At 38.8% G+C, this 24,904-nt stretch overlaps 1 protein-coding gene across 1 annotated transcript in view; it reads left to right on the top strand.

The window, feature by feature from the left end:
- Positions 1 to 24,904, top strand: part of atp9a (ATPase phospholipid transporting 9A) — a 79,616-nt gene that overhangs the window by 35,806 nt on the left and 18,906 nt on the right. The window contains exons 14-20 of the mRNA XM_066702750.1: positions 989 to 1,198; positions 10,399 to 10,560; positions 13,279 to 13,371; positions 13,801 to 13,884; positions 16,869 to 17,039; positions 18,983 to 19,081; positions 21,719 to 21,808. Coding sequence (XP_066558847.1) covers positions 989 to 1,198; positions 10,399 to 10,560; positions 13,279 to 13,371; positions 13,801 to 13,884; positions 16,869 to 17,039; positions 18,983 to 19,081; positions 21,719 to 21,808 — 909 coding nt within the window. The remainder of the gene's footprint in view (positions 1 to 988; positions 1,199 to 10,398; positions 10,561 to 13,278; positions 13,372 to 13,800; positions 13,885 to 16,868; positions 17,040 to 18,982; positions 19,082 to 21,718; positions 21,809 to 24,904) is intronic.

The raw sequence follows: 24,904 nt of genomic DNA, 5'->3' as shown, positions 1-24,904 counted from the left end.
TTCATTCTTTTAAATGTTACCCTATTGCTGAACACAAGGGGGCAGTACTAAGTTAATTGCTCGGGCAGACCCTTGGAATGAGAAACGCGAGATCTGTATGAGGGATGTACTTGTGGTCTGTTAAAACGGTTCTTTGCATATAGATAAAGAATCTAAAAGCTAGTTTCATGTTGTGAAGAAATACAACTAATAGTATAATTAAAGGTTGCTGATGTATTTAAACATCTCCAAAAGACCTACAGTCTACATAACTGGGAAAAATTGAAGCACTTTGGTTTATTTCGTGTTTTGAAGGAAGGTCCTAACTTTTATCTTTGAGTTTTGCGATTATGAGGAAAATTAGATCACATACACAAGCTTTTTATTGTACATTTACTAAGTAGTAACTTAGGGGAAGGTGAAGTGATTAAACACTTTTCTAATATTAGTTAACTTGAAAAAGCTTAATGCACTTGTAGTTCAAACCAAATATTTCATAACTGAAAACATCTGCTCCTGGATAAATTATTTGTGTTTCTGAATAGTTGTTTACCATTAATTTGTCTTATGCTCTTCAAGACCTCAGAATGGTCGTACTTTGCTGTTCTGTGTAGTTGTGGTTGTTTAAGTGACTTCCTTCCACCTCTAATATGGTTTGGTTGTCACAGTTAACCCATAATTACAGTTTCACCATGATTTTATTTTGCTTTGTAGGAAATCCATAACCTCTACACATCTAAACTACCGAACAGTGCTTGATATTGAGTATTTGTTAACTCTTCACATTAATGGGTGCAATTTCTAATAAATTATGTATGCATACCACAGGAATAACACAGGCATGATGTTGACTTCATTTATAAGATTTAAGCACAACTTTTGTCTGTAAACCCTCTCTCTAACTCTGACCATAATCCCGTCGTACATGTGATTAACTTCAGAACTCGGAAGAAGTGTATCCCTCATTCTTGTGGTGTTCATATTGACCTTTTTCTTTTTGTTGTCCTAGCCCTCCCATGACCTTCCAGCTTCCAGAGCCCCAACTGCCACCAAAGTCAGAAAGACCATCAGCAGCCGTGTTCACGAGGCAGTGAAGGCCATCGCCTTGTGTCACAACGTCACCCCCGCCTACGAGTCCAACGGGGTGACGGACCAGGCCGAAGCTGAGCAGCACTATGAGGATGCTTGCAGAGTGTACCAGGCCTCCAGCCCAGATGAGGTATGGTCTAATTTTTTTTAAACCAACAGTCAGTTGCCTCTTACACCCTCCCATTTTCTGAGTCCCCAATTGTTAATGTCCTCAGCTTACTGTTAAAATGCCTGTGCTTATCGCGAGAGGGATGTCGGCAAGTAACACACACTCTCATGCACTGACACTCATGTGCACACCTGTGTCCTCAGAAAAGTGTGTTCCCAAGCCCTGTTTCTTTTCACACTATCAATCTACACCACACAGCTGCAGCATTATAGCGAGGACTTCTGGTTAACTGGACTACCTGATACAATCTAATTTAGAACCCGACTGTAGACCAACCCCTGAGGTTGTCTCCAGTTAGTTTCTCAAGTACACTATTCAGTTCTCTGTAGTGTAGATGCAACCATATTTAGCACTTTTAGGTTGGCTTAAATGCGTAGACATGGGCAAACGCTACACACTACAACCTTATCTTTGTATCAAACTGTCTGAGGGCCACAATTACAAAAATAATGCAGCCGCAAAGAGTTTGCATAAAATTCTTCTAAAGAAGTGTAAGACAATCAAAAAAGACAAACCCATTGCCTATAACGTTTCAGATTTTTCACGAGTGGAATTTAAGAATCCCAGATGATGATTCTGTTTTTTGCTTTATCAGGCTCCAGGCCTTTTACTCTAATCCGAAACTCAGTGTACATATCTAATACAGCTCCATCAGTCAGTGTGGTGCCTGACCCAACTGCGAGAATACAATTCGGGCGTAACCTGGAAAGACATATTGACTGGCCGATTGGCGGACAGCTCAGTCTAGCATCCAACCTGTAACACCGGAGATATTTTGCATAAATCTTCCACGGAGTCCACATATGTATTTAGATTTCGTAAATATTTATTCCTCTTCAAAGTATACAATTAAATTGGCTTAAACAACACTAAGGTCATGATGCACTATGTATTGGACGTTTCCATTGACAGTAGCCAGACAAACTTGTTACATCTAAATCTCCACGGGGTCATTAAAACAGCTTCATAGACTGAATATGCAATAAGAAAGATGCAGGATGACAGTTCTGAACAGTTAACGGCTTGTAAGATCACTAAAATACCATACACTCACCTAAAGGATTATTAGGAACACCTGTTCAATTTCTCATTAATGCAATTATCTAACCAACCAATCACATGGCAGTTGCTTCAATGCATTTAGGGGTGTGGTCCTGGTCAAGACAATCTCCTGAACTCCAAACTGAATGTCTGAATGGGAAAGAAAGGTGATTTAAGCAATTTTGAGCGTGGCATGGTTGTTGGTGCCAGACAGGCCGGTCTGAGTATTTCACAATCTGCTCAGTTACTGGGATTTTCACGCACAACCATTTCTAGGGTTTACAAAGAATGGTGTGAAAAGGGAAAAACATCCAGTATGCGGCAGTCCTGTGGGCGAAAATGCCTTGTTGATGCTAGAGGTCAGAGGAGAATGGGCCGACTGATTCAAGCTGATAGAAGAGCAACTTTGACTGAAATAACCACTCGTTACAACCGAGGTATGCAGCAAAGCATTTGTGAAGCCACAACACATACAACCTTGAGGCGGATGGGCTACAACAGCAGAAGACCCCACCGGGTACCACTCATCTCCACTACAAATAGGAAAAAGAGGCTACAATTTGCACAAGCTCACCAAAATTGGACAGCTGAAGACTGGAAAAATGTTCCCTGGTCTGATGAGTCTCGATTTCTGTTGAGACATTCAGATGGTCAGAGTCAGAATTTGGCGTAAACAGAATGAGAACATGGATCCATCATGCCTTGTTACCACTGTGCAGGCTGGTGGTGGTGGTGTAATGGTGTGGGGGATGTTTTCTTGGCACACTTTAGGCCCCTTAGTGCCAATTGGGCATCGTTTAAATGCCACGGCCTACCTGAGCATTGTTTCTGACCATGTCCATCCCTTTATGACCACGATGTACCCATCCTCTGATGGCTACTTCCAGCACGATAATGCACCATGTCACAAAGGTCGAATCATTTCAAATTGGTTTCTTGAACATGACAATGAGTTCACTGTACTAAACTGGCCCCCACAGTTACCAGATCTCAGCCCAATAGAGCATCTTTGGGATGTGGTGGAACGGGAGCTTCGTGCCCTGCATGTGCATCCCACAAATCTCCATCAACTTTCAGCACCTTGTTGAATCAATGCCACGTAGAATTAAGGCAGTTCTGAAGGCGAAAGGGGGTCAAACACAGTATTAGTATGGTGTTCCTAATAATCCTTTAGGTGAGTGTATATTGACATTGTAACACATCCTTGATCTCCCTACACAACAACAGCAGATTCTCCTATAACAATAAAGATAAATCACCTTTTTTAAAAATATATTTCAAGATACAAGTATAATGCAGGGAAGAACAAGTTTATATGGCTCTTTTTATAAATATTGAATCTATTAATAAATCAAATCATTTCATCTCAGGTAATTGTGCAATCAGTGAATAAAAAAAAAACCGAATCATGGAACTTTTTACAGAGGACATTTAACAGAGAAATCGTCACTTTAAAGATCTGTTATTTTGAAGAAGCCTAGCTGCATAATGCTCAGAAACATGATCACTCCCTAGAAGAATTGTACTGTGTTACAGTTAAATGGTCAGAGTAGGGATTTGCCTTGGATGTGACACAGGTCCCTGTATATCACTAGGACCTCACTCCCTCAGCTCTGATGGGCTGGCAGAAAGTTAGTGGTGGTGGTCAGGGAAGTTCAAATATCTGAGTTTCTTGATTGGAGAAAGCAGTTGTTTTTCTTCTAGACAGCCTGTTTGTTTATAGACCGACCTTTGATACAGAACAGTTGGAGGTCACAGGCTAGGTCTCATCTTTGATGATAATTTACTACCAGAAACTAGATGCATTTTTTAAAGTTAAGTTTGGCCACCAGATAATTATTATATATGAAGAACATCTGGTAGGCATGCATGTTCCAATTAACTAGAATGATAATTTGTAGGTTGGTGCCCATATTAATTCCATCCCAACTGTATCCTATTACAAAAGATGTTGATCCCATTGTAACATTACAAGCCTGCTCACCCATAGTCTTGATCTGCACCTATTACTACATTATGAATAGTCTCTACTGTAAGTGCTGGGTTGATGCAGACAAGAGTGGGCTGTAAGCACAGGCAGGTAACTCACTCACAGAGTTTATTCTTGAACAATATAATTGAATTGTTGCACAATGAATTGCCAGTACTCGGCAAGTTTAGAGTTGTCATAACTGTACCACCCATTCCCTCCCCCATCCCACAAGATTAATGTTTCCGTTAATTAACAACCCAAGTCTCTGATCACTGCCAATGCCTGAGCACCATGCATTTAAGTAAGGCCCCTTGTTTTCTTCATTTGGATCTTGAGGAATTAGAACACAATTTTAAAATAAGGGTTAGAAATAAGAAGAGGAATATAAAAAGAATATCAATCAGATTACACCTGTAGACCATCGTAACATTGTCATTTTAATCTTTTGCCTTCATTATATTCACAGTCATGTGCAGATGATTTTTAATAGTTGATGTTTATCCTTGTAATCTTGTCTATGTAAGATATTGTATTTGTGAAACCATGTAAGTCACCTTAAATAAAGGTGTCTCCTAAATAATGTGAAAATGAAAGAGAATTCTTAAATAAACAGTCATCTAAGAAAAGGCTCTCCTCCCAGCAGTCTTCTCCATCAAAGTGATGAGAGCCCATCGCAATTACAGCGGCCGTTGCCATGCTAACAACAGACCAGAACTTACTTTGTTATTCAGGTTATTGTCAAAACTCTCACAGGATTACTGTTTTTGGAAGTGGTTTTTTTTTTTTCCTGATTCCCGCAACAAGTTTCACCGTGCTAGTATGTCGTGTATGTTGGCTATCGTGCATTGTGTTTAATTTTGATTTTTATGACTGATATCGTAATTTTGACTTACTTGGAATGCGCAACAAGCGTAACAGGTGTCTGGATTTTTTTTAGCATTCATATAAGAATCTCATCTGAAACAATCTGATGTACCCAGATTTTCCAATGAATCATGTGGCTGCTTCAGCATTCCAAGTGTAAAGGCTCTTTAGTTTGATAGTAGTGAGACATAGTTTACAGTTGACAGTTTTGGAAGACCATCATTCCAGGTCAACAATATTTTTTTTAATGTTTTGACCAAACTATTGTTAGCTATGACAGATTTTAGTATAATTCTTGGAATAATTCCGGATCATGTTTTCTACTCTTTAGCATGAAAAAGTGGCAGGAGGGCTGTCATTACCCGTTGGCTGTTTTTATTTCTAGTCTTTAATTTTAAGATTCCAATGGATCCCAATGGCATGGAGCTACCATGGCACTTATTGTATTCTGTATTGGACAACAAGGGTAAAACAAAGCTCTTTACTCCTTGTTTTTGAAAGCCTCATACAGAACTATCAGATCCATACTATTTGGAAGAAGGAATTATCCATTCTTGATTAAATATTTTGGGACACTATTTGGAGCAATTTAAGTCATGCCTTTAGGAATTCTAATAATCATTTAATCAATTTCAATTTTATATATAGTACATACTTAACCTCTCGGAAGCAATTTCTGATGAAAATTGCCCCAATTCCCTTGTGTGACCTTGTGTGTGTTGTTCACAAGTGTAGCTACTGAACCCTGTGGGCAGACGTGATCTGGGAATGCCCATATGTGGCCTTGTTCGGGTCTACACAAGTGTTGTTACTGAACGATGGCTCTTCTATCGCCCTGACATTACAGCAAAGGAGGTTATGGTTGGCCGATTAGTGAAAAAGGGGGAATTCCTTTTTTATAATACTTTTGTCGTGTTATTGTCTATTCCTCAATAATAAACATTTGATCACCAAAAAAAAAAAAAATGCATTTCAAATTTAATTCTCATGATGTGAGATGCATTGATAGAGTAAGTTATGCTAATTGTAATTACAATTCATCTGCCTTTATCTAATGGCACATCACTTTTGCAGGACAAAGTCCAGGGCATTTGAAGCACACACACAGGGCTGTGGGGGAGTGCAGGGGCAGGAGTTGACAGATTTGTTTATTTCACTTTTACACTTTGCTTTTCATATTTCACACTTTCTACCAACCGATCTACACAGTTGAAACAAAGCACACCATCTAAAACCTTCTAAATGAATAAAAAAATAAGTACTGTTATTTATCAAATAAAATAAAGCATCTGACCTAATTTTGTAAAAGTTACATTTAAGTTAGTGTATTAAGATGCTGTGAAATTAGACGTATTTGTGTGTGGTTGATCTGTGAAGTGGGACAGAACCTTGTGTTAGAAATTAGCTGATCTATTTGGACTCCCCTTTGTGTGGTTTGGAAGCATGTGTAACATTGGCAAAGGTTTACCAGACAACTGCGTCAACAAAATGCATTTTTAAAAGCTTTAATTGAGTTCAGACATTTGTCTTTGCTTTGTTCGTGTTTTTGTTTCAGATCTTTACGTGAATAATTTTGAACGAGTACTATGTCACAGCCAAGTCCTTGACGTGAAGAAGAAATATATGCAAGACCACAACCACAATATTTGAGTCACTCATTCTTGTTTGAAATGGCTTTAGCCCAATTTTTGTTTCCATCAAAATTATTATCAGCTATTGAAAGTCCTAATGAGAAGTTCCCTACACAGACAACTGGTAAATAGATGCCCATGCTGGAAAGAAATACTTTATTCTGGGACCGTAAATCGCACAGATAATGTAGAGTGAGGTAAATACAATAGGGTGACACTGTGTGAGATGGAACAAAAAGGTGGAAGCATGTTTACAGACTGCATGGATGAGCAATTCAGTTCTGTGCGGTTGCTGCAAATTTTTGGCATGAGGGTTACGTATGAGGGAGTCCCAGGCAGTGTTATTTCATAGGCACAGTGGTCAGGGATAGCCCACGCAAACTCACTGTCCAGGGATTGGTCAGCCAGCCATTGTAAGACTTGTGGGACTGAGATATGTAATTTTCAATTATGAATCATGGGAGACCCTTTGGCCCAGTTTTAAATAGCAGATCAAGATAGTCAAGTGGGCCTACATGTTTTGCCAGAAGTGGCCTCTACCACAGCTGACGCACACAGTCTGAACACCCCCTCCTCTCTTTACAGCACTTGGATTTTTTTTCCTATTTAGCATTGGTTCATTCATTCTGCTGAAGGAGCAACTCCTTTATCTTACTATAGGCTTTGTAATATGTAGAGTATTTATTGATGTATTTTAATAATGTATTAATTTGTTTATTAAATTTGGCTCAGACTTTGTCCAAAGGCTTCACATTAAACAAGAAAACAATGTGCAACTTTGAGCATTTGTTTATACGTGGACACACGCATCCGTCATTTCAGAGGCTATTGCCACTTGCTTTTCCTCAAAGTATCATAGAGAGTCCCTAGGTCATGTCCAGGAGTGGTTTAAATTAGAATGTCTTTGATCAGACTTCCTTCATCATAATAAGGAAAGGTATTCAATATCTAAAAGTTTATATGAAACCCTTTTAGCAGCATTATGGAGAGACTAACTGTTCGAGTCTTTAAGTCCTGTAATTGTGATGCTGAAGGTTGCCTTGGATAAAGCAGTTAGTCAATTAATGAATTAATTGATCTTTAATGTAGTTCTTTAACAATTAATCATTGATTTAATTAAATTAATTTGTGTAAATGAGTCTTAGCTCCCTTCATCCCTTCTTCCAAATGTATCTAAAAAAAAAAATCCCAGTAGTGTTCTGAGATTGCCAAAGTGAAAATATAGGTCAGAGGTGGGTTTCCCTCTAGCGGTCTTTAAACACTTCCGTCCAGAGTGCGGTTTGGTGTTGTGACTCGCGCCAGTGCTGGCCGACGCTGGCTGAACACCCCTTGTCTAAATAAAGGACAGGCGCAACAACTGCCTGCCAGTGCAGGGAGAAAAATAGAGCGACAGTGTGAAGATTTAAGATAGTCTCTGTTGACTTGACATGTCATTGTGGTGTCCTGGGACGACCCAGGGGCTGGGGCCGAAGGTCAGAAGTCAAAGATGTAAGCCAAGTGGCCAATGTTATTTATGAGCCATAGGATCTACGGATTGAAACTGGAGCCTGCTTGTGCTTCGGGTGTGGGAAAAAAAACAAAAAACGCAGAGAGGCCAGATTGATCCCCTTTACATTGACATCTGGATTTTAAGAAATTGCATTAAACTTTGTTCGTAGCTAAGGGATAAGTGAATAAGGCCTTTGATCTGCGTCTAACCTCCACAAGTTATTGGGCAATAACTCGCTTCTTTAAGCATTATGAGTGAAAGTCATCCATCTGCTTCCCTTTAAGAAAGACAGCACTGTATCAAGGCGGGCTATATAAAACAAGGTTCATCTGTAATTTCTGACGCCTGTTCTGTGCACGTCACCAGAAAATATCCATTATGCTCACAAACTGGAACAATGATTTACATATCGCTTGAATTAACACAGATGCCTTTAATTAAGTGACCTGAAAGTTATCAGCTGCACAAATTTGATTTACAATATCAGCCAGGCTTTTCATGAGCTAGACCGATTCTTTGATCTTGATGTCTGTAGATGTGCATTATGGATCCAGCCGTTGTTTTGCAAACTGTCAGTCACAGCTTAAGCTGATTTTAATAAGATGGAAGTATATTTGACTTTGACTGTACAACAGGGCAGTGAATTTGTATAGATCATCAGGTATTCATTTTCAGATGCAGCACATTAGGTAGATTTAGGGTCAGTTAAACCTGCATTCAAATTATATAATTGGATTTGATGTCAGTTGCTGTAGTTTTTGTCCACAAATAGTGTTGACCCAACAGATATTTGAAAATTATGAGTAGAATATTGGTAATCAGTGCATTTAAGATTTTTGATTGACTCACTGTATTTTTAAACATTGATGGGAGACATCACATCAGCATAATTTAGTACTCGGACTTCGGTTTGCATCCTCATGTGAATCAGATTGCTTGTTCCAAACTGGTTTAATAGTCATATTTTTAGGACTTGGGAAGCCTGTGAAAAGAGACATTTTAATAACAAACACTGTAAGAGGATGTAATTGAGGCCCATAATGGAATTGCTGTTTTTATCTGTACTTGATATGTGATTGAAGGCACCTTAATGTGGCTACCTGTAAGAAAGACACACTTGGATAGTGTGGGAAATGGCATAATTAATCATCTGGGGAATATTTTTCAATGGGGAATCCCCAGTTCCTTTTTTTAATGATTTATTTTTTGTTTGAAAGATGTCTAAACTATTACCATGAAAACATGGAGACCAAACAACTAGTCATCTTTATTCAAAGGCCAGGGGGGAGAAATGCTTGAGTCAAACTGCTTTCAGACCCAACTTTCTAGCTTGTGCTGTTCTGCTACAATGACGTTAAAATCACTGCTTGATTTGGAATCATATGCACAACTTTCAGCCACCTTGCATATTTAGCATCCAAATTGCTTATTTATGAAATGCATGTTTCAGCATAGACCACTGTTCCAATAGCATTATCTGTCTTGAAGACAACTTATAGATATGGCCTCAGTGCAGTCTGGTATTATAGTTATTTAAGAGTCAGATAAGTGATTCCAGATTTTCAAAGGCTAATCTTGAATTAGAATTAAATTGGCTTTTCGTTGGACATACTGATTATACCTACATTTCCGTCCCTCCTTTGGTCCACATATCAAAATAATGTATTTTTAATTGAAGAGACGCAAATGAATCTTAAAACAACTCCCAAGTATTGCCTACATGTCTGTCTGTCTCCTATCTGTGTCTGTCCAGATGTGGAAGCTTCCCTCTCTGTCTCTCTGGATTTATTTATTTTTAATTTAACAAACACACTGAAATGACTTTTTCTGTCCCACTATCTAAGATATTCAGATTAATTTTAGTCATTTATTTTTCACTGTTGCTAAGATTTTGTGGTTTGCACATTCTGAACCAGCTACTTATTCATCTGTAGATTAAAGTCACAGCAGTGCCACAAGAAACTGAGGTAAAATGTCCTTTTTTGCATTTCATGGGCAAGGTGTAGAAGCTGATTCCTGTTGGTTTGCTTTTGTTAGGTTTTCAATGCCATGATTAAAAAAACATTCTCAAACTGTCCATCCCCTAGGCTTGTTCATTTAAATTACCTTTTTTCCCCCTCGTCCAGCAATCAAGATGACCTTTGTCCTTTTCCTGTGTGTATAGGTGGCCCTGGTGCAGTGGACTGAGAGCGTAGGCTTGACTCTTGTTGGCAGAGACCAATCCTCCATGCAGCTGAGGACACCTAGTGGACAAATACTGAACTTCACCATCCTGCAGATCTTCCCCTTTACCTACGAAAGCAAGCGCATGGGAATCATAGTCAGGGTAAGTGTCACCAAATAACACTTGAGAATCTTGTGGAGAAGGATGTGACTAACAGACAGTTATTTGTAATGAAATGTAATCTTATCTCAATTGGTGTATTTTTTCAACAAATAAAGAAGCAGCCATCACAAATTATGTATATTTCAGCTGAGACAGTGCCTTTACTGATACCAATTAATGTATATGGATAGAATGTAAGGTAAATGTTGTGATTTAAATGTTATTGTCTGCTTATGTTGCTAAGCTAATATTAATTGATATCTGGTGGCTGAATGCTTATTTAAAGAGAAGTTGAGAAATAGCTTTGCAGTTTTCTGACCCTGGCTATGAACAACTGCCAAACTCTCTCTATAGAAGAAAAACTTCAAGGATTTGAAGAAGAACTTGGTAAAATTAAACGGGACAATATAGGACTTGGTGAAATTAGAAGACAATGAAAATAACTTATTGAGCTGAAGAGTGGACATATTTTATTGTATCATGGCACAAATGATTGCACAAGTGGCATGGGATTTATTTCACACAAGAGACTGAAGAATAACATCAACAAATTTGACAGGACTTGTGACAGAGCAGCAAGAATAGTTATCCAGCTGAACTACTAGACTGCTGACTAACTTGAAGACAAGAGCTTGCCCCCCCACAACCCACCACCCACAAGATCAAGCAAATAAAGCTAATGAAACTTCATGAAAAAGGAAGAGAGCATATTAAAATCATCAATGCAAGAATTAAAAAAAAAAAAACTACATACATCAGTAGGTAAATATGGATGTAGGGACCGGAATGAAAGAGGTGATAGATTCGTGGAATTTGCAGAAAACACTAATCTTTTTATCACAATTTCTCTAAGAATAAACAATAACAGGAAAATGGACCTGGGGAAATCCTAATGGAGGAAACAGTGTAATAGATTGCATCTTAACGAACCGTGAACATATAATTGAAGATTGCACTGTCCGAAACAGATTCAATACTGCAAGCGACCACAGAATGGTTCAGTGCAGAATTCATCTCAATGCTAAAGTGTAAAGAAGAAAAATAATGAAGAAACCGAACAAGCCAATCGACATCATGAACCTCAGAAATCATCAAGCAGAGTACAAATAGGAATTAAAAAACAGCTTATATATACATATATTTATTTGTGTATATATTTGAGTCTTCTTCAAGGTTTTCTCACATCAATTACAAATGCCCAACAACTGAAAACCATTTAATCCACAATAACTATTGCATATTTAATACCCCACCCATGTCTCAAAGTAAATAAGGTTACGCTCCTTCCTTTTCAACTGTAACATAAGAAATAACTCTTTGGCTAACTAAAAACAGTCTCACTGACCTTTTTGATTTTTTAAATGTATTATCATAATTTGTATTAGTAGTAGTGGTAGTAGTAGTAGTAGTATTGCTGTTTTACATGCATCTACAGGTACACAGAGGACAGCTTTATTTTGTTTCCTATGCCTAACCTGTTGCCAAAGAGATCCCACTCTTGGACAGTACACTCCTGTTTAATCTCCGTCAGGGGAAATCTTTGTGGAGTGGCACAGCTCACAGTTGGATCCCTCTGCTGGCTTCATTTTTAGGGTTATCTGAGAAAGAACTAACCCTGCTTTGAACTCTAATATAGGAAATGACTAACCCGAATACTCAAATGACAACGTATTATCCTTGGCTTCTAGAGGCCCTGCTGCCTCAGGAAGCTAGACTTTTTCACTTGGCTTCCCAGATCAAATGCTTTTTTAAACATCACTTAAACACTAAATAAACCAAACAAAAAAAAACATGTCAACTCCAAAGACAAGTGTTCCTTTCTCCTGCACAAGAAAACAAAAATATATTGTGCGTACTCCTAACCAGGACCTGAAAATAGACTGAGGGAAACTTATTTTTAAGCGCAGTCAGTCTAGAGTATTAAGGTTTATTGTGGGGTTCGCCAACGCAAGACACAAGTCATCCATTCCAAGACTGGCAATTCAAACTGATAGTTCAGACGAGGCTAACAATAAAGTGATCTGATGCAATCATTGTGTATGATGTTTTGAAAAACAAAGGGAAATTTGATGCAAACAATGCCATATAATACAATGCACAAACAGTATAGTTGGGTTCAGTGTAAACACTGGAAAGTTGCATATAATTGTTGTGATGATGCTGATGAGTAATACCATTTGCCTGAGTTAATTTATTTGTTCAAAAGCCCTTGTGTCTCCCTAAAAGATGGATTGTGATTTAGAGTATGCATAGACCTACTCTGTTTTTTCTGTTTCTTTTGTTTCTTAATTTGGAATCTTTTTTTTTTTTAATATTATTAATTAAATAAGAAAAGCAGTGGTGGCATTAAGAAACAACAACAAACAAACAAAAAACAGACCATCCAGGACTAAGGACCCTTTGTTTTGTAGAAATAGAGACTTTTAATTTGACTGCCTTTTATCTGGGTTTAATGCTTAGAACCACCCATTCAAGAATATATTTTTTCACATAGCTTCCCTACATTGTCCAGTCAAGGACAAAACAATGACAATAACAAACTCCTCATGCCCTTTCATACTCAGCCTGTTGTGCCCACCTGTTTGATATAGGTTTTCCTTCTTAATGCCTTGTACCAGTCATATCCTGCAAAGATGTTGGGGTCCTGTGCCCTGTGATAGCAGATCATTAATCTGCCATCTTTGTATGTTAACGCTTCATTGAACTCTCTGTGTTCAGGATGAGACGACCAGGGAGATCACTTTTTACATGAAGGGAGCTGACGTGGTCATGGCTGGCATCGTCCAGTACAACGACTGGCTAGAAGAGGAGGTACCGTGGCAATATTAACAGTATATACAATTCAGAGATGCTTCGATTGGGTTGGAAACCATGAACAACTTGGTTGGTTTCCCTTAGGATTCCAGAATGACACATTTGTCATATACAGGGGCCTGGCAAAGATGAATAATTTATTTTCACCTAGTAGCTATCGGCCATAAGAAAATCCAATGTAAACATCTTAAAGAAGCCTAATTGAGTACTTCAATTGCAATATGAACAAATTGGCATTGCTGCCCTCCAGGAACTGCATTTGACACATCTTGTCAGAATACTTTCTCATCCAAAACATTGGCCTTTAAAAAAAACAAAAACAAAAAAAAAACATCTAGGGGTTTGCACTGGTCCATACCTGCTTATTTAGGGTTGTTAGTATTCTGTGAGTGTCTAATTAATACTTAACCAGTGTGTCTATTCCAGTGTGGGAACATGGCGAGAGAAGGCTTGAGGGTCCTTGTGGTGTCTAAGAAGTCTTTAACAGAGGAGCAGTACCAGGATTTTGAGGTGAGACCACTTTCTTGCATAAGAGACTACAAATGTCTCTGAATGGGATTCATGGATATAAGCAGCTGAAAGGACCGCTTACATACAGAAGCCTAGAAGTGAGAAATTAGTTACTATATACTACAGTAACAAAATAAAACTCCCCTCTGCCTGCAATGACAATATTTATTTAGATATTTTAGACAACATTGTGCTGCTAGCTTTCATCACATCCAAACACAAGGACTTGTATGCCCATCAACATGTTAATGCACCCTATGGCACACCTTGGGAGTGTAAAGGAGCTTTCACACTGGTAGTCACCGCAGAGCCCCTTGCATTCTGCATCATCCCTCTTATACTTTCATATTTTGGTAAGCCATTTATTGAGCTTTAATCTGCCCCTCCACCATTTATTGAATATCACTACAGTTTAATTTGATCGCAACAGTGCTGTTGCACATTACACCAAGCAATGTACTATGCATTACAACCAGGAATGTTTATAGTTGAAGTTAAGGATTTCTTCAATTTAACCACAGCTCTGTCTGTTTTCTCTAATATTCTATTTCTTTATATAATTAAACGAAAAAGCAAAACTTAGTATTGCCATTAAGGAGGCAAACTGTGAACCTGATTAGCTAAGTTTACTTTTAATTATATTTATTGGAGTAAATGAATCAATAAATACCAGTGATTCTAATTAAGGGTGTGTACAATGAATGCAACTGTACTTAATTCATTAGGCCTTCAAAACTTAGTGTGTATGCCAAAGAACACCTCTCTGAGAAGATTGGCGGCCAACAACCTATTAAATGCATTGACGGCTGTTGTTTTCCCAATACATCTCCCCCGAAATGTCTGCACACCTTTGCAGGGCACAGAATTTTTCAGTCTACAAGCAAATTCAATTTCTCTGCAAATGGTACGACCAAAAATATATATAACCTCAGCCACTTTAAATTCCCTTCATAAAAGTCATGTGAAAGACCCATTACTACGGTGACACTTACAAGCTGGCTGTCCACACCCCTCCCCTGTGAAATGGCACCAAACCAAAGGTGGAGCCTGTTTTGTATGGGACAATGGAATTACTCTTCTGAAAATATGTTCTGAGACAGTTCTCTCTCTTTAGGGGCTGGAAGTCTCTCTTAAACATGCAGGGCTAATGCTCCCTATCCACCTCGATGCAGTAGAATAGTCTTCGTATTGTCAGTTTCTGCTGCACACTGCACACATGGGATGAGTCACGTCTCAAAGCAGGGCCCAGCCCACCTCCACACAACATGCTTATATCAGGAAAGGCCAACATCCCAGATAGGATTCCAAAACAGTCAAGTGTTATCCTAACCCTTCAATGGTCATCTGTTGTCATCTGTCAATTTGTTTGTGAAAAAGATGTTCATTTTGTAGAAGCAGATTTTGTAAATTATTTAGGACTCCAAAGAGCAAACTAAGTTATTTTTTCTTTTTGGGGGAAATTAGAAAAAACTTGAGTATAGTAAATATTGTTTATTAACCCTTTTGAGCTAGAAATAGCGAATGGCTTTGACTTCAAGATTTGGAAATTGCTCCATCATATCTCACTGAAATCTTAGTTCAAAGTTGAAGTCATGATAATTATACATTTTTATTTAGAAAGCACTTGTTAAGCTATAGGTCAGGGTTTTCAACCGTGGTATATGCGTACCCCTGGGAGTATTTGAAAGCCTAGTAGGGGGCATGTGAATGAAAATGCGGTGACAGAAACCGCTGCCGCCAGCAAAATCAGCAGTCTGGGTGTGTGCGCGCTGTATGTTTTTTTTTTTTTTTTTGGTGGTGCAAACAGAAATTATGTATTATATATTACATATGATCTCTACCCTACTGGTGTTGATATACAGTAGGCTCCAGGAGAGCTGCAGTCTTATAGCAAGTGTTTAAAACACAGATTGGGATATTTTTACTGTTATAATTCTCCTCTATCTCTAGCTAAACTATGCAATATCTGATGATACATTTGATAGTTTACTAAGTCCAAATGTATCATGTGTTCAGTAACTGAGATTTTGATATCCTTAATAAATGCAAGAGCTTTAGTTTCGTTATTGCTTATACTATACAAATGTTGTTTTGCTTTTCATATAAAGTACCCTACATGGAGGATATAGTATTGACAAAAACACCTTTGGGGTTTTCAGAAATTGCTGGTGTTATTCACTCATTTGATATTTATAATACACAACCATGATTGAATACCAGTAGGTTTCCCTTAGATATTTAAAAAAGAAACATACATTGTGGCCTTTAAGTATATCAGTCTCTTTTGCTTGTGTTATCTTTGGTGGGGTGGTGAACTCGCCTGTGAAAGTATTTTGAAATCTCGCTGTAGCCAAGGACTGTGTTTACCGCGGTTCTGTGCCAGGCCGGGTGTCCTTTTGGAGTCTCTGGACAGTTGATACAGTGTATAATTGTGTAAAAGTGTGGGTGGCTGTGAGTCACTCTGTGAGTCAGAGCATGTTTTCCTAAGTGACTCACCAAAATTGTTTGGGTTTCATCACACTTTTTTCTTTTTCATATTTGGTTGATTCATCAACATTGGATTGAAACGTTTATTAATTGACTATTTTCTATGCAATTTTTCTATAATTTGCAACTTTTTATTTGATTAAGACTAGGTGATTGATATACCTGTATCATCATAGTAGTAGTAGTAGTAGTAGTAATAATACTTGCATCCAAGTCTTCCTTGATTAATTTTTTTTTTAGTACAGTATTTTCTCTAATTATTAGAATGCCCAAATTAAAATATTTGAATGACTTTCAGGGTTAACTGTAAATTATATGACAAACAACTTACTCTTGCACCTGTTATTTGATTTATTTATGTATTTATTTATTTTCTAAAGAGGCCTAGCCTGTGTTATCCACCAGCTAAGCTTGAGGTGAAGCAGATGACAAGGCAGTAAGGTCTTGAGAAAAAGTGTCTTTACCGCTCTGTTAAAGTGTGGAGATGTTCCTCACAGGCCCGGTACATGCAGGCCAAGCTGAGCGTTCATGACCGCTCCCTGAAGGTCGCCACGGTGATCGAATCCCTGGAGATGGAGATGGAGCTGCTGTGTCTGACAGGAGTGGAAGACCAACTGCAGGCTGATGTGCGGCCAACCCTGGAGACGCTGCGCAACGCAGGGATCAAGGTGTGTGTGTGTGGGGTGGGGGGGGGGGGCTGTTTTGCTGCTGCACAGTGCAAATAGAACGATTAATCCAAGAGAGTTTTCCAAGAGAGGTAAAGAATGACACGAGCCGAGGCAGTTGAAAAGCATCTGCAAGAGTTTGTGTTGATTCATCAACCCTGTGGGGTGGGGACGATGAAATGAGAGAAACTCATTCCCCTAGTGATAAAATCCTTAAACTGTGGTCAGGGGAAGAATTCTTCTCCGTCAGCATCCCTCAGTACATTACTTTGGCCTTTCCTGTTTCTTTGCCATGATATATTCCTATTCTGACCAGCTTTTGCCCTGCCTAACCTTTGGCATTTCTGGGACTGTTGCAAAATAATAAAAACTGTCTCCCCCACCAGCATTCCTCAGCATGGTCTGTTAATACTCAAGAGCGATTCAGTCGGCACGTGGACAGACCCTTTACTGAAGCTGCTTGGCAATCAATGACTCACTCACAGACAAGGAGAAAGTATCTGGGAGCAGGCCAGAGAACAGCCAGATCAATTCTCATCTCGGCCTGTAAGGACCAGGGTCTTAGCATCTGATACTGCAATTAGAATGTACCTTATTTTATTAATTTCAAAAAGAAATTCTGCATTTTACCTAAAAACATTTATCTACGACTTTACGTTAAAAGGAAGCTGAATTCTGAACTGAACTAAAATCAAATATTTAAAAGATGCTATGGCTTCAGGTTTTGACAGTTATTTATGGATTTTCAGCATTTAAGAAACATTCTTGCTGTGAGCCTGTTTCAATTGGTTTGAAGGCATTGTGGTAATAGGCCATTAATAAAAATGGAACCATATGTTAAGGGAAGCAAAAAAAGCTTGCATTATCAAAAGGAGGTTTTCCGTTAGAATAAACATTTGCTTGAGTATTATAAACTGTTTTCAGATGGCCCTTGCATTTTTCCCTCACCACAAGGCAGATCCCCTGATATCTAATTTCCATAAATAGATACTGTGGATAAAAGGTCATTCTATCATACAGACACATAAATTATAGGATAATTTATGTGGATTAATTTACATGTTAGTGAGGTTTCATATAATGATGCAACAGGAAAAATACTCAACAGTATTTACATTAAGAAGCATTGACGTGTAATTGTAGGAAATTGACCCCTTGGCCATATTTCTAACACATTTATCACTACTACCACCATCATCATCATCATCATCATCATCATCATCATCATCATCATCACCCCCTCTGTATATCGCGATGCTGGATTAAGGCCTCAAGATCTCTTCTCATCTTCAAAGTGGTCATCTCCTTGCTTGTTTGTCCCTTCCTGGGATCCATTCCAGAGCTTCTTCAGTCCATGTCTGATCTGCTCTTCTGGCGAAGTCTGACCTTTTCACTGTGTTAACATCTTTCTTTAAATTGCTGTTTTTAATCTCTTCTTGTTATTCCAAATATGCATCAAGTATAAGACAACCTTAATTTTCATATAAAACAAATTACAGAAAAGTACCCAATCATATCAAACAGATAGACAACTTCAGCAATTAATGGTGAAAGAAACATTTCTATGCAAACCATTAGGGGGTGTCAATGATAACATTTTCACATCCAATAAAGCTCTGATACTTGTTTGGAATGCAATAATCCAAGATTGTATTCCAATATGGTAAAATTCACTCACAAAAGAAAAAAAAAGACATGGTCCAAGAAAATTTTTAATTTCAAATTATTTTATTTCCAATTTTATTTTCCTAAAATAAAAATTTATTAAGAATGGTCTCATATTCAGGAAGATACAGTAAGTTCCTTTAAGTCAAAACTGAAGTTAAAACTATTACGCAGTTTCTCGGCAGAACCATTTATCCCTCCTGTGACCATTCTAGTCTATTGAAATGTGAAAAGAAAATAACACATTGTAAATGTTTCACTACTTTTGTTTTTCTGCTAAGGTATGGATGTTGACGGGAGATAAAATGGAAACAGCCACCTGCACAGCAAAGAATGCTCATCTCGTAACCAGAACCCAAGACATTCACATATTCAGATCTGTAAGTGTGCAATATAGAATGTATGTCAGGGCAGGCTGATTTTCTGACTGACGCACGTAATCATGGAAATGGAGTCGATGCAAAAACGCAGCAGTGACTGGTAACTTTCTCTTGGGATACCATGCAGGCTGTGACACATCCTGTAGTGCAGTAAAGTGCTTTGTCTGCCACCATGGGTGTTGTGTGTAGTGTTGTGTAGAAACTAGATGGTTATGCTTTATGTGAAGTTTGCCATTTCCCTGTTGCAGGGTCACTATGTTTGAGCTTGATAATAAAACTGAAAAACCCTACAGCTACATTGTATAAGTTGGGGAAGAATTGTTTAAAAAGACTTCCTTGCATTTGTTAGGTGATACAGGGGACACATTTAGTACTACACTGAACAAAAATATGAATGCAACATGCAACAATTTCAAAGATTTTATGTAGTTACAGTTCATATAAGGAAATCAGTTAATTGAAATAAATGAATCAGACCCCAAGCTATGGATTTCATCTATGACAGTTTGTGCAGAAATTCTTTGGTTGTGCAAACCCAGTTTTATCAGCTGTCCAGGTGGCTCGTCTCAGATGATGAAGAAGCCGGATGTGGAGGTCCTGGGCTGGCATGGTTATACATGTTCTACGGTTGTGAGGCCAGTTGGACGTACTGCCAAATTCTCTAAAACAATATTGGAGGCGGCTTATGATAGAGAAATGAACATTAAGTTCTCTGGTAACAGCTATGTTGCACATTCCTGCAGCCAGTATGCCAAAACTTGAAAGATCTGTGGCATTGTGTAGTGAAAAAAAACTGCATATTTTAGATGCCTTTTATTGTCCCCAGCTCAAGGTGCACGTTTGTAATGATCACACTGTATATGCCACACCTATCATGTAGATGGTTTATCTTGGCAAAGGAGAAATGCTCAGTAACAGTAACAAATTTGTGCACAAAATGTGAGTGAAATATGCTTTTTGTTCGTATGGAACATTTCTGGGATCTTTCATTTCAGCCCGTGAAACATGGGACCAACACTTTACATTGCATTTATATTTTTGTTCAGTATACTTTAAAATTAAACCTTTGCTTTCAAACATTAAAGGTATAATTGCCCTTTTGGATCTGCTGTAACTTTTTTGTTAATCCATGATCCAAGGTGCCTATATAGCTTGCTGGGCTTTGGTTTGGGGAGGACTGGAGCTTGATGTAACAATCTTCGCTTTTCTAAGAATATCATGGTGCTTTTCTGAATTCACTTTCAGCAGTCGACACATAGGGGAGTCTAAGCAACATTGCTAAAGAAGGGGAACAACAGCCTAACTTAATAATGAACAACCAAGGCAGTGAGCATCTTGACATGACCTAGAAGGACATGGATTCATACAGCTGATAAAAAATACGTAGAAAAATGGTTTTGATTCGACCCCGCCTCTAAATCAGCTTACTAGATGGCAGGGGCTCAATATTTCACTTTGTCGGAGGCTTGCTATAAAGATCACACACAGCTTGAACCGAACATGTGAACAGCTTTAAACTGCACACTTGTAGAAGTAGTAATTTGAAATTAATCTTTAATTGTATTCACCATCCTTCACAAAATAAGTAGAGAGGCATCACTGTTTAGTTAGCCTATAACTCAACTTTACAAGCATCTGTAAAATAGGATCCATGGTGCTAAATTTAGCAGCGGGCTTTGAGTCAAGAGGAGAAGCAGGCTTAGGACTAAAAGACAACAGCTTCCTAATGTGTTTTACAGGCTCCTACCTGCTCAGTTGCTTTGATAGCTGCTCTGGCTTCCTTTTGGATCATTTCCATCTCGAAGAGCGTTGCCATGGAAGGTTACAGCTTGCGTAAGAAAATTCTGGGGTTCCTGGAAAAGGATAACAATGGCTGGCACAGCTTGAAAACAATTGCCTTCTCCCCAGAGGGCATTTACTCTGTGCTGCAAGTCTCTGTGTGAATATCATTTGTATGCAAAGCTGCTTTGTTTGAAAATGACTCCTGAAGCTTTGGAAATATTACCTAGTAGAGTTCCCCTTGATTTTTCTAAAAGCTAAAAAAGTGCTATCCAAGAAAACACAGGCTTTGAGTTTGATATCTATATTTAGTGAATAACAGAAGCCAACGTGAAGCTTTACACTATGCTAATACGTGAAATGCAGTGTAACACAAAATGTAATGTAAAAGCAATTGAGTTACAGCCGTTAATGATAAAATCAAGTATTAGTTAATAGCAGGTCCATGGTTTTGAAGTGAAAGTGTACACTGACATGAACCTCTTAGGTAGTGATTTCTGGGTGGTGGAAACTGCTGGTCACAGTGTAAATTCTGATTCTCATAGAGAGAAAAGGGGGCCACTTTTGAAATGCCTCATACCAAGGCATATATCCTGACAGAAATGCATATTATACTCTATTGAAAGATTGGTTTTGTAATTGAGTTTAATTAATTAATTGTTAACCTGTAAACATAGGATATTGCAATATATTTTTGCCTTTAACTCTTTGAGTTGCTATAACATAAAGCTGGATAATGGTGTCTGTTAAATATCACCACTACTACTAACACTAATAATAGTAATAATCATAATAATAATCATCATCATTTTCTGTATTCCGCTCATATTTTGATCTGATAATTTATTTTTTACTCAGGTAACAACACGAGGGGAGGCCCACTTGGAGCTCAATGCTTTCAGGAGGAAACATGACTGTGCCCTGGTCATATCTGGGGACTCCTTGGAGGTGAGACACTCGTACCTTGTGTGTGTGTGTGTGTGTATATAATATATATGTGTGTGTGTATGTGTATATGTGTGTGTGTCTGTGTGTGTATGTATGTATGTATATACACTCACCTAAAGGATTATTAGGAACACCTGTTCAATTTCTCATTAATGCAATTATCTAACCAACCAATCACATGGCAGTTGCTTCAATGCATTTAGGGGTGTGGTCCTGGTCAAGACAATCTCCTGAACTCCAAACTGAATGTCTGAATGGGAAAGAAAGGTGATTTAAGCAATTTTGAGCGTGGCATGGTTGTTGGTGCCAGACGGGCCGGTCTGAGTATTTCACAATCTGCTCAGTTACTGGGATGTTCACGCACAACCATTTCTAGGGTTTACAAAGAATGGTGTGAAAAGGGAAAAACATCCAGTATGCGGCAGTCCTGTGGGCGAAAATGCCTTGTTGATGCTAGAGGTCAGAGGAGAATGGGCCGACTGATTCAAGCTGATAGAGCAACTTTGACTGAAATAACCACTCGTTACAACCGAGGTATGCAGCAAAGCATTTGTGAAGCCACAACACGTACAACCTTGAGGCAGATGGGCTACAACAGCAGAAGACCCCACCGGGTACCACTCATCTCCACTACAAATAGGAAAAAGAGGCTACAATTTGCACAAGCTCACCAAAATTGGACAGTTGAAGACTGGAAAAATGTTGCCTGGTCTGATGAGTCTCGATTTCTGTTGAGACATTCAGATGGTAGAGTCAGAATTTGGCGTAAACAGAATGAGAACATGGATCCATCATGCCTTGTTACCACTGTGCAGGCTGCTGGTGGTGGTGTAATGGTGTGGGGGATGTTTTCTTGGCACACTTTAGGCCCCTTAGTGCCAATTGGGCATCGTTTAAATGTCACGGCCTACCTGAACATTGTTTCTGACCATGTCCATCCCTTTATGACCACCATGTACCCATCCTCTGATGGCTACTTCCAGCAGGATAATGCACCATGTCACAAAGGTCGAATCATTTCAAATTGGTTTCTTGAACATGACAATGAGTTCACTGTACTATACTGGCCCCCACAGTCACCAGATCTCAACCCAATAGAGCATCTTTGGGATGTGGTGGAACGGGAGCTTCGTGCCCTGGATGTGCATCCCACAAATCTCCATCAACTGCAAGATGCTATCCTATCAATATGGGCCAACATTTCTAAAGAATGCTTTCAGCACCTTGTTGAATCAATGCCACGTAGAATTAAGGCAGTTCTGAAGGCAAAAGGGGGTCAAACACAGTATTAGTATGGTGTTCCTAATAATCCTTTAGGTGAGTGTATGTGTGTGTATATGTGTGTGTGTATATGTGTGTATATATATATGTGTGTGTGTATATATATGTATATGTGTGTGTGTGTATGTATGTATGTATATATATATATATATATATATATATATATATATATATATGTATGTATGTGTGTGTATATATATATATATATGTATGTGTGTATATATATATATGTGTATATACAGTGAGGGAAAAAAGTTGCTGATTTTGTACATTTGCCCACTGACAAAGAAATGATCAGTCTATAATTTTAATGGTAGGTGTATTTTAACAGTGAGACACAGAATAACAACCAAAAAATCCAGAAAAACGCATTTCAAAAAAGTTATAAATTGATTCGCATGTTAATGAGGGAAATAAGTATTTGATCCCCTATCAATCAACAAGATTTCTGGCTCCCAGGTGTCTTTTATACAGGTAACGAGCTGAGATTAGGAGCACTCTCTTAAAGGGAGTGCTCCTAATCTCAGCTCGTGACCTGTATAAAAGACACCTGTCCACAGAAGCAATCAATCAATCAGATTCCAAACTCTCCACCATGGTCAAGACCAAAGAGCTGTCCAAGGATGTCAGGGACAAGACTGTAGACCTACACAAGGCTGGAATGGGCTACAAGACCATCGCCAAGAAGCTTGGTGAGAAGGTGACAACAGTTGGTGCGATTATTCGCAAATGGAAGAAACACAAAATAACTGTCAGTCTCCCTCGGTCTGGGGCTCCATGCAAGATCTCACCTCGTGGAGTTTCAATGATCATGAGAACGGTGAGGAATCAGCCCAGAACTACACGGGAGGATCTTGTTAATGATCTCAAGGCAGCTGGGACCATAGTCACCAAGAAAACAATTGGTAACACACTACACAGTGAAGGACTGAAATCCTGCAGCGCCCGCTAGATCCCCCTGCTCAAGAAAGCACATGTACAGGCCCGTCTGGAGTTTGCCAATATCTGAATGATTCAGAGGACAACTGGGTGAAAGTGATGTGGTCAGATGAGACCAAAATCGAGCTCTTTGGCATCAACTCAACTCGCCGTGTTTGGAGGAGGAGGAATGCTGCCTATGACCCCAAGAACACCATCCCCACCGTCAAACATGGAGGTGGAAACATTATGCTTTGGGGGTGTTTTTCTGCTAAGGGGACAGGACAACTGCACCACATTAAAGGGATGATGGACGGGGCCATGTACCGTCAAATCTTGGGTGAGAACCTCCTTCCCTCAGCCAGGGCATTGAAAATGGGTCGTGGATGGGTATTCCAGCATGACAATGACCCAAAACACACAGCCAAGGCAACAAAGGAGTGGCTCAAGAAGAAGCACATTAAGGTCCTGGAGTGGCCTAGCCAGTCTCCAGACCTTAATCCCATAGAAAATCTGTGGAGGGAGCTGAAGGTTCGAGTTGCCAAACATCAGCCTCGAAACCTTAATGACTTGGAGAGGATCTGCAAAGAGGAGTGGGACAAAATCCCTCCTGAGATGTGTGCAAACCTGGTGGCCAACTTCAAGAAACGTCTGACCTCTGTGATTGCCAACAAGGGTTTTGCCACCAAGTACTAAGTCGAAGGGGTCAAATACTTATTTCCCTCATTAACATGCAAATCAATTTATAACTTTTTTTGAAATGTGTTTTTCTGGATTTTTTTGTTGTTATTCTGTCTGTCACTGTTAAAATACACCTACCATTAAAATTATAGACTGATCATTTCTTTGTCAGTGGGCAAATGTATTTGATCCCCTGCCGATTTTTTACTTTTTTCC

Source organism: Amia ocellicauda, chromosome 4, assembly GCF_036373705.1.
Source record: "Amia ocellicauda isolate fAmiCal2 chromosome 4, fAmiCal2.hap1, whole genome shotgun sequence".
NCBI classification, from domain to species: domain Eukaryota; kingdom Metazoa; phylum Chordata; class Actinopteri; order Amiiformes; family Amiidae; genus Amia; species Amia ocellicauda.
The sequence above is the reverse complement of the archived record's forward strand: the minus strand, read 5'-3'. Positions and strand labels throughout refer to the sequence as shown.